Source organism: Solea solea, chromosome 8 (genome assembly GCF_958295425.1).
Source record: "Solea solea chromosome 8, fSolSol10.1, whole genome shotgun sequence".
Classification (NCBI taxonomy): domain Eukaryota; kingdom Metazoa; phylum Chordata; class Actinopteri; order Pleuronectiformes; family Soleidae; genus Solea; species Solea solea.
In genome coordinates this window covers 21,023,071-21,034,161 of record NC_081141.1, presented here as the reverse complement: position 1 = coordinate 21,034,161, position 11,091 = coordinate 21,023,071, and the positions used below count along the sequence as shown (strand labels likewise).

The window sequence follows — 11,091 nt, the reverse complement described above, 5'->3', positions numbered from 1 at the left end:
AAGTGAAGAGCGGTGTGTGAGAGACATGTGCTGTGGCTGCAAAAAGGAGTTATGAATAAATCTAGCCGGGAACGGCGAAAGAGAGAACACGTCTCCTCGTCACTTGAGAGTGTTACAATATTATCCACGTTTATGTTCAATTATTTTATTTTCCTATGAACTAAATACAAACTAAGTTAAAAAAAAGGCGACTACTTACGACATAGTGATAGCCCTCACAACGAAAACAGCCGTTTTAACAGTCCTTATGCTTGATATGCGTGTCTGAAGCCAAAAAAAATGTGATGATAAGCTTTGTTAGCCGATGAGAAGCAGCAGAACGCCCGGATGTGACGCAACTGGCTGCTGCTGCTGCTAATGCTTCCCCTGGGTCCTTAATTCAGCTAGAGACGCCCGGAATGTTTTGAGTGTAACACAGGAAGTCCGTCTGACTATACGGTCTTGTTTTCACTGAAACTTTTTCTCATAAACATCAAAGGTAAGAGCAATTTTTACAGTTGTTGTTCAGTGAATCGATTTCTGTTGTCTTTATTCTTTGGCTTTTATGTCCATAATGCTTTGTCGTAAACTGTGTGTTTTGGAAAAAGTGTCAGAGAGTTAGATCCAGGAATACGGCGAGTGTGTTGGCGCAGCGGTTCTGTACCAAGTTTGATATGTGGTATTTAATTTAGTTATTTGAGCTGTGTTGTTTGTCACATTTAATAATGGTGTAGCCCAAATTCTGTTGTTTAGTTTGACACCCAGCATCAATATATTCTCTCAGGGTTCACCTTTTTTCATGCAGAACCTCTCAGGGGGGTACCCTAATTGGGCGAGTGGGTTGGCTCAGTGGTTCTGTTCCAAGTTTGATATGTGGTACTTAATTTAGTTATTTGAGCTGTGTTGTTTGTCACATTTAATAATGGTGTAGCCCAGATTCTGTTATTTAATTTGACTCCCAGCATCAATATATTCTCTCAGGGTTCACTTTTTTTCATGCAGAACCTCTCAGTGTACCCCAATTGGGGGACCTATATATGTGTGTGTATTTTTATGTTGAATGTAATATGTTTAATAATGTGAAAATTATAGCAAATACATTTAGCATTATATTCTGTCTCAATTCTATCACTTCATGGTGTTTAAAAGAGTAGGTGGTCACAGACAATGTTTTCAATGTAACAAGATATTAAGTGGTTTGACACCTCTAGCGTATCATATTGTGAGATACCCTGTGAGTCTCACCCCTACTGCGCATATAGACTGAGGTTTTGCTCCTCGAGTGTCAGTGAAATTACAGATTACATCATAAGCCATAACATCTGTGTGTTTGTTGTTTTTTTATTTTATTCTCAGCAGTAAAAATCCAGTCATACAAGTTACAAGTCCTAAATCATACGCTGAATTGTGAATCGTTGCATATAATATGAAGAATAGAATGACACAGTAACAGGCAGCGCACACACATACTCATGTTACACAGGTGACATCACTGAGCAGCAGCAGCAGTGAGCAAAGACGAACACTGACAGACACTGGATCTAGCAATCCAGCGATCCAGCAATCCACAAAAAACAACATCATAAGGAGTGATGGATTAACTGAACCAGACCTCCTGTTTTCAGGCAGGTGTGACTCTAAAAACGTCTTCTTCTTTGAAGGAGTGAATGTCCTGGCGACAGGATGTGCATTCATGCATTCATGCATTCATGCAAACATGTTTTTGAATGAACGTCGCCGAGCTTTAGGACTTCTGTGACTCCTGAGTCCTGTCTCCACCCTGAAGCTTCAAGTGCACAAGTCAGTGTCTCATTTAAACACAAGGCCTCTTCAGAGCTTCAACACACACACTTGTTATTATATCATAATGAGGACACGTCATAGACGTTATGCATTCCCTAGCCCCTTACCCTCACAACTAAGTGCTTTTCACTAACCCTTGACCTAACCCTAACCTAAATCTAAGTCTAACCCTGAAAAAGCCCATTTAAGCTGTGGGGCCTAGACCAAAATGTCTTCACAAATATACAAATACACACACACAGTCCCGCTCTGCTATGACAATATTTAAGGGCTTTTTCTTTGTCTGATCTCAACTATCCCATCTTGTGGCAGTGATTTTTTTTTTTTGTCCTGAGGACTAACGACTGTCTCTTACTCTGTGTTTCCTGTCACTCCTTAACCTGTGGACGAAAAGAGCCAAAACTCTCTTTCAGTTCACCTCTGTCATGCTTCTTTTTTTTTTTAATAACAACAGCCTGTCAGTCAAGTATAAAGAGAAAAATATAGAACAATAATAATCTAGGGAAAAAAACAAAAATACATTCAGAAGGATCATGCTAAGGCAATTTCTGAGTTAAAGGCCTTTTTTTTTTGTCTCTCGTGGGCCTGTTTTACCTCATCCTGTCTCAGAGGAGGTGGACCTTTTCTTAGTTTTGTAACACTAATCTGCATCTCTGGTTTGTCTCAAAGACAAATTAGGACAAACATTTGTTTTTGGTCTGTGCCTGTGGCTCAATACAAATGAAGACCATGTGACCAAACCTGTGGAGAACACCAGCTCCACATGGTCCCCCCCCCCAAAACATCTAACACCTTTTATCATTAACACTTATATCATCAGCGTCCACCTGACTGGACGTTACACTCAATATACATACTGGTATTTAAAGACTTAAAGGGGGAGCCCATGGCTTTTATATTCTTGGCCATCAAGTGTTACAAATATGAATATTAAAGACAATTTCTTCATTATCCACACATTGTTACCCTTGATGGTTTTTAAGACGGTGTCCTCCGTGCATCCCCTTTATCTTTTTTTGTGCCTTGCATCTTATAAAGCGGGACAGAAAGGACACAGCATTCAGTTCAAGTCTTTGGAGTGAAGACGTCTCCTTTTCTCCTTTTTTTGCAAAACAGAGTGTACTCAGGAAAAACGCAAAAAAACAAGGAGAAAGACGTAGAGATGGTGGAGTGTTTTTTGGTCCACACAAACATGTTTAACGCAGTCCTGTAAACTCATGCTCCGGGGGTGCCGTTGTGTTGACCCATGAGGGGGTCACCGCCGCCCTCCGCGCCCGCCTCCTGCACCGGCGTGGCGTCGTGCTCCGCCGTGATGACGATGGTGTTCTCGTCGATCAGCTCGCACGTGGGGTTGGAGAAGGCGGACAGGGGCAGCGTGATCCTCTGCATCTCGCGCTCGTGCACTCGCTGGTCGTGCTGCTTCTTCAAGTCCCGACCCCTGAAAACACACAAGAGAGGAGACGAGCTGTGAACACAACAGTGTGGAACAGTGATTCTCAAAGTGTGTCCCCCCAGTGGGACGTGACGGTACTTGAGGAACCTATTGTTATCCTTGAGGAACCTTTTGTTATCATTTTAGATTATTATTATTATATACCTTGAATGAAGGTCAGGTCTGGCGAAAATGTGATATTGACATAGTTCCCAGACCAGTGCGTTGCTCAATGGCTCCATAGTGCCCTCGGAGGTGAAAACAGAGGCAAAATTCAGTTCCACCGAATTTCCCAAAACTTGGTGGGAAGATGTTATAGACCAAGACGGACAACGAATTTTGGTGTCCATTTTGCCGATTTGCACCCTACATAAAAGAGCAAACTCGTCCGAGCAAGTTTGTCGCACTGATATAAAAAAAAACATGCCAATTTGTACTAGACACATCAAAGGCGAAAAGTTGTCGAAAGGTTTTGTGGAATTAGGGAGTCAGGGAACTACTGCACTCCCCGAATTGCGTGGGGACGCGAGGGCCCTATCATGACTACTTCAGTCCTAGTTACTAATATTATTATTATTATTATTAGTGTTCATTTGGGGGGGTTAAAATGCATAAAAACTGCGATAGTGGCACTCAAGCAGCAAGGTTACGAAAACAGTGTGTTATAACCTTGTCTGTGACAAAGTCAAGAGGCAGATGGTGAAAAAGGACGACAGAACAGTGACAAGCTGGCAGCAGGTTCATCTGCTCCAAGGCAACACAGTGATGGGAAGCAGTGTGAGGCCACTTTCTACTGATCTGTAGCCAAAACAGACTGTTGCGTTGTACTCAAAACACCTCCTGCTATCAGTCGACTGCAGTGACTGCAGGAAAACTGGACATCACCACCTCTTCGCACATGGGTGTGGTTGAGTTTAGAGCTGCGACAATTGTTTTCATAAACAATTAATCTATTTTCTTAATTATTAGAGTATTTGTTGGGTCGATAAACGTCCTAAACCTGGAAATGATTTACTTGTCAAATGGAGCAATGAGACCAAAAAATATTCACATTTATGAAGCTGAAAAATCCAGAAAGCTTGTTTTAATTATTAGGAAAAAAAACAAATTTCTTCTGTCTGACAGACGGAGCAGCACATCGTGGTCTGGAACAGGCTGCCTGAGGAGCCAGGAAACATTTTAAAAAGCAATCTTTTTTAGGTCTGTCGTGTAAGAATATGTTGACGTCTGATGGCGAGACTGCAGACTGAAACAAACCCCCCCCCCCTTTTTCCATGAATGTCAGGGAACAACAGTGACCTTCACATTTGCAGAAAGGATGTTGTTGTCCTGTGTTTGAAGAGTAAGAAAAACAGAAACATGTGCTCCGCCTGGTTCATCCACTGCTGTAGAAACATGACAACACAAGATGGTGACCTCCGAAAAGGCAGGCCCTTAACTTAAGTGGATGTAAAAGTTTATATTCACTTATACAAACATGATTATGCAAAATATGTTATTTTTGCCGACGCAGCCGCTGGAATGACACACAGACTTAAGACTTTTAAAGTTTAAGTGTGTAAAAACTAGATTACACTGTTTACATTTGGCCAATTACTTGTTTTTTTGATTGTATGAAGTGTTCAGTTTGATGTTGACTAAAGGTTACAAAGTTTCTTGGAAGGGAAGGGCGAGGTGAGGGATATTCAGCTACAACTTCCCCCAAAATGTTCCTTTAAGACCCAACATCTTCAGCTCAGCACTTTTTTCGATTTTGTGTGAAAACGGCTTTCCTGCATATTTAGTAGAGTCAAAATGCCCTGCAGACGCACACTCCACTCTGCATATGTCTGCACACACATGTGGCAAGAACCAACAAGAATTAAGCTGAGCTTCACATGAAGACTGGAAACAGGTCTGGTGCAACAATGACACATAATCTGCCTGAAAGCACATAAAAGGCTAATTAAACAGCACCAAATCTTGTTTTAATTCTTCTGTAGAAGTGAAAACAAATTAGGAAGAAATAATAGGCCACACAAACAAACCAGCATGTGTGCAGAGACTTAAACTTTTCAGGATTCTATTCATTTAAAACAAAAACAGCGAGGCTCCCTGCAGACTTTTATGAGAGCACATGTTGATAGTGAGTGCGTGTGAATCTCTGTGTGCACTGAACTCTCTCTGGCCTGTGTAAAGTGCAGAGTTTTTAAGAGACATTTATGTCTCCAGGACGAATACAGTGATCTACAGCCGCTCCTGGCTCTGTGCGGGGGGACGTACGCAGAATATGGGCATGTAAGTAAGCCCATGTACACTATCACATTACTGAGGGGGAGGTCACTGTGCTGAGACCAGGTCTAAGCCCTCCGATATAATAACATGATGCTGCTGCTGCTGCTCCCACTCGTTAATAATCTCCTAAAAATAGAAAATTAAGATAGGGCAACGTCTAATTTGAATTGACCGTGTGAGACTCATCTGTGAGGCCATTTTCACACTTTTCCAGTCCATTTTTTTGCATGTGATGAGATTCAGGCCCTCATCTGTCCTCTCTTGACAATAATTCGAAAATAAAAAGTGAAAGAACGCTCAAAATAAACCACTTCTGGGACTGTTGTTGTAAAAGCAGCGTTACAACTGGAAAAGCATTGTTGTGGAATATGAACAACAGCTGATTAACAGCCTTTAACTCAAGAGACTTTCATCATGCATGTGATTATGTAATTCACATACACAGCGACACGTCATGTGCCAGTGGAAAAACACAGAAATGACTGTGTGCAGAATCATATTTTAGATCACAATGTTATTCAATGACCGATAAATAACCTGGGCCCTCTTTCATAAAATCCCCTTAAATACTGAACTTTTAAGACTTAAGACAAAATGTCTAAAAAATGATGTAGTGTTTGAGTACTGTACATACGTTAGCGAAAACATTCCCAAAACTTTAAATCAATCTAAACTGGGTAACAGGGCTGGATGCTATTCATTACACTACTTTACTTTAAGATTTGCATAAAAATATCAAACTGATGCCAGGAAACAATATTCCTGTTTGCTAGAAAATGCACAATGCCACATAAAAACAAAATGGACAGTCAGACAGCTTTAAAAGCTTTGAATTGACTATAATTGACAATAATTTCCCCCTTAGAGAACCTTAAAATGCGCCCTTATCACCTCAAATCTTTCAAAAGCTCCACAGCCATCAGTGTTGTTCTCTTTTTTTTCTTATAAAACAACTTGTACATGTTTCTATTTAAGGTATTATTAAGTAAGTTTTTGTGACATCATTTAATTTAACTGTTTGTGCTGTAAATTCCAGCGCTAATTTTTTTCTCGGAAATATTCGTTACTACTAACCAGTGTGCTGTCTTTTGTTATTTCATTTTAATCGTGTGTATTTTTCACGCAGCTACCGAACAAAACAAGAAGAAATGACCCACTGTGCGTTTCACTGATTCACACACTGACCTCTTGTAGAAGTAGCCCAACGTGATGCCGACTCCAAGGATGATGATGACCGCCATCATGAGTATGCCGAGGACATAGCCTGAAAAACAGAAGGGGAACATGAAATATAATAACTCGAGCCACAGGTCAACTACAACATGCAGATATAGATCAGAGAATGATTATAAGAATGCTAGCACATTTCTACTTCCAGTTCGTAAATCAAAGCCCAGGAAGAAGAACGGAAATAGCAGTCGGCCAACAGGGGGCGACACATTTTTTTTTTGTTAAGTTCTCAATCACTGGTTTCAGGGCTTTTTTGTACAGATGTTAATTATGTTCCTGTTTAGAGGAAAACGGAAGATAAATAAGATGAGTGTGACTGACAGCTGCTGTCATCCAATAGGAACCTTGGTTGAAATAGACTGTGTGAATTTCCAGTTTCAAAAACTAACATAGTTTGGGTCAAACTGCAAATGTGGACACTTAATATTTTTAACCCTTAGAACACGGAGCATTTAGGGCTGTTTTTTTCAATTACTATGTTAAAATGTATATACAGAGGCTATAAGAATGTGCAATATAGAGTTATATCCTTTTTTTTGTAGCACAACCTATAGGCAATCTGATAAAGTGTTTTTTTCGGAGGGAATTTGTGAAATTTGGAAATGCGTCACAGTTCGCTTGGCTTGTTTTTGTTCGTCTATTTTGTGACTTCAGCACAATTATCGCTACCCGTTTCCTGTTTATGCAATATAAAATGAATCATGGCATTGACTCAACGACACATAAGAACGCATTTTTTAAAGCCTGAAGATGTGACCTATAAACACACACTGCCAGGCTGTCCACATAAGGAGTTGTGTATTATTCCTGTGGCAATTTACCAAAGGTGCAGCTGCGGCACAGATCCATGCTGCGTGAGCACTAAGGGTTAATATGAAATCTATGATACAGATACAAATAACTGACCAAAGAATAATGACGTTTTCTGCAGTTCATCAACCACATATTCACATTAAGTGGAAGATTGTGGAAGTTGGGAGAATATATTTTTATATAAATCAATACCGGTTGTGCCGAGGTCCTTCTTCTTTTTGGATCCTGACTGCACTCTCTGGCTGATCCCCACCACAGGCTGCACGGCAGCCACATCTCCAGGAGACTCTCCTGACTTGACAGACTGGAAGCTCTCTCTTGTCGGTTTGAGGACTTCAGTCTCTGCTGGCACTGGAGACGCTTCATCTACAGACACAATTAATCGATGCCAGAGTTACACTCAGTTCTATGACACTCAGCGTTTACATTTGTCAGGAACTCGGTACTGTAAACGTTACAAACTTCAAATTCAGTACACTTTATATTAATAATATAACGAAACATTTGTAAATCATCAGATATTTTTCCTTTTGAAGAAATGAGTAGTCATTTAAAATAAAAGGGAGTTAAAAAAAACTAAATATATAAAAATAAATCTTGATTTAAAAATTGTTTTAATTTATGCAGCGCCTTGTGTCCTACCCAAAAAATCGACAGTGTATATGAACTTTATTCAAATTAGGGCTGCAACGATTACTACTAATTACTAAATTAAGCGTTAACAATTTTGATAATTGATTAATCTTTTTTTTAACAATTACAACAAGTTTTCTGATTTTTCAGCTTCTTAAAAGTGAATATTTTCTGGTTTCTTTGCTCCATGTAACAAAAAAATCATGTGGACAAACAAAAAACACTTTTTATGGATCAAACAAGTACTCAATAAATCATGAAAATAACAGTAAAAGCCCTAATTCACATGTTATTTTCCGTACTGTTTGTAAAATAAATAAGATGCAATGTGCTCGACTCGTTCCCACAGCAGGACAAACGTCTCCGCTCTTTAACTCTTGTTGTTTTTTTCCATTTCCTTCATACGAGGTTGTTGTTGTTCAGCAACTCTGCTGGTGTTCAGAGGCGTGAAGTCATAAACTCCAGCAGCCAGTGAGCGTCTGTCTCCGGGGGGAAAAAAAACGTCCTGTCTGCCAATGAGCTCAGTTTTCAGGGTGCGGTCAACGCCTTTCTAGAAACTGAACTTTCTGCCCTGTGACTGCAGGGCTTTGTTTTTGTGTGTGTGACTCGGAGGCAAACAAAGAGGAAACACGGGGCAAAGGAAAAGTAAGATGTCTTAAAGTAGTTTGACCTACTACACACTTATGCTGTGGACTGGCATAAAGTCAATTGTTAGTAACCCATATCCTTAATAATGACTTACACTTTGTTTTTGGCCACAGATTCCTGCTCTTTTTGTGTGGAGTAATCAAGAATTAATTGCATAGTTACACAAATCGCAGCTCGTTATCTTTCCCAAGCGTAGCCCAGTTTTTTGAAATAATGAGCACTGTGCTGGGAGGAAAAGTTTGCTGCCAGCAGCAGCTGAGAGAATGTGGTCCAATAAAAAGTTCTCACGGGACGTTCCTCTGGGAGAAAGTCTGCCGTTTCACTCCTATTCATGTTGAATTATCAGTTTCTCTCTAAAAAAAATATGTCACAAACTTGTTTTGTGCCACGTTTACTGACCTTTGCATGCGTCAATTGCACAGAACTGTCTCTGGACCGACTGGTCTGGGCCAACAATGTAGCACCAGGGCCCCTGAGAGGAATCTGGGTTTCTGCAGTAATTGTGATCTCCGACACCTATGAGAGAAAAAAAAAAAGAGGGAGAAAACATTACTCTGCGTGTCGGATGCCTCATGGAAACACAGGCCTGTCCTCTGACTGTCAGACTGTCCTGGGCCCTGCTTAGCTGTGTGGAGTAAACCACTGGATGCATTAATCATTAACACCACTTCATCACACCACAATGAACAGGCTGCCATGAGCACAAAGAGAGGAAACAACAGCTTCTGCTGCTGCTGCTGCTGCTGCAAAGATGAAGAAGAAGCCATTAAACTCTGGCATCTTATAGTGTGAGCTCTTCATATCACTACTGGATTGAGTGCTTTGTTTCAGTGATAACATAATTATAATCTGTATCACCACACAGTGTCAAAATAAAAAAAGTTGTTTATCTTGCAACAACACTCTTGTACAAACTATCTCAACGTCCTGGACGGAGGTAATGTTTAAACAAGTCGATGTTTGTCTTTTTCTGAAACTGCGTCAGCTGACACTTCAGTATCTAACTTATTAGTTATAGATGACCTGTTATATGTAGTATTTAATTTATTTATTGTGTGCATCTGAAATCTTAAAAACACAGAATGCAGATTGGAAAGACTCAAATGAGTGTTCAAGTTAAGCAATTTTATTTATTTTTAAACTGTTATACTAGTTTAAAGAAAATTGGCATGTCGGCTATAAAATATCTTATTATCATATATCAGGTATCAGCTTCTCTGATTATCAGTCGTATCACATTCATCTCATCCTTCATGTTTCTGCATGAAAACATATCACACATCAATCTGATTTTTTTTTTAATTATTCAATTTTAGAGTTTTCTAAGCTTTTCAGTTTCTTAAATGTGAATATTTGCAGTTTTCAAAGAAATCATTAAAACTGAAAACATTTTGGTTTGAGGACAAAAAACAGACCATTTCCAGGTTTGGGAAACATTTTCTGACATTTTTCCTGATATCTTCACATGATACCTTTCTGATAAGTTGTCGATTAATCGAGAAAATAATGACTAACCAGTGTGTGAATCAGGATGGATCAGGACATCATAGTCTCTGGTTGTGTTGGTCCAGTTCTGACAGGTCAGACCTGAGGAGGCGCTCTGCTGCTCTCCTCTGTAGTCCACACCACTGGACTTTATGCAGTCTGACAACAACAACAACACATGATCAGTGAAATAACAACCAAACCCCCCCAAAGTTATTATGATTAATAACTCTATAATAAATGCATGAACAGTGCAGTAAAACTTGTGTAAAAAGAACAACATTTACCTTGTGCAGAAGAATCGCTGCTCTCCACCGTCGTCGCCACGCTGAGAAAAACAACGTGCAGCGAGAGGAACATTTTAAAGAGCTGACGCGCACAACTCAGCGTCAACAACATGATGCTCTAATGTGCGTCCTTTAAAGGAAACTGTCGAGCAAAAAAGAAGGAAAAGAAGAAAACACGAGGTAAAAACTAGTTGCAAAGAGAGGAGTTGTTGTAAAATGGCAGCAGAGCCTGTGCTGAGTGACAGTCAGGCACACTGCTCTTCTCCATGGAGTCACTGCCCTTGTTTTTGTCAAGAGAAGCTCGAGCTTTCGTGGTAAACAGGCTTCTGTGGGAGGAGGAGAAACTGGAGGAGGAGGAGGAGGAAGGAGGAGGAGGAGGAGCTGAGCTTTGCAGCACAAACCTCAAACCTCTCGCTGAACAATCACCGTTGAGATTCAGTGTGAACGTGTGAGTCATTTCAAGCTATTTCAAAGTCATAATTGTCCAACTGTGTAACAAGTATTCTT

General features: G+C 40.1%; 1 protein-coding gene and 1 long non-coding RNA gene across 3 annotated transcripts in view; one reads left to right on the top strand and one right to left on the bottom strand.

Moving 5' to 3' along the window:
• The first annotated feature begins 400 nt into the window (after nt 1-400).
• LOC131463569 (uncharacterized) overlaps nt 401-11,091 on the top strand; it is a 23,514-nt gene continuing 12,823 nt past the window's right edge. The window contains exon 1 of one of the 2 annotated variants that reach the window (XR_009241059.1): nt 401-478. This is a non-coding gene — a long non-coding RNA (uncharacterized LOC131463569). Of the gene's footprint in view, nt 479-10,928; nt 11,033-11,091 lie in introns of those variants that run through there. The other variant, XR_009241058.1, reaches the window with a different exon arrangement.
• pik3ip1 (phosphoinositide-3-kinase interacting protein 1) lies at nt 2,190-10,860 on the bottom strand. The gene is made up of 6 exons (XM_058635342.1): nt 10,585-10,860; nt 10,328-10,456; nt 9,212-9,328; nt 7,724-7,897; nt 6,674-6,752; nt 2,190-3,220 (listed from the first exon to the last, which is right to left on the bottom strand). Exons 1-6 carry the CDS (start codon nt 10,694-10,696, stop codon nt 2,998-3,000), a joined length of 834 nt encoding a protein of 277 aa, XP_058491325.1. The 5' UTR covers nt 10,697-10,860; the 3' UTR covers nt 2,190-2,997.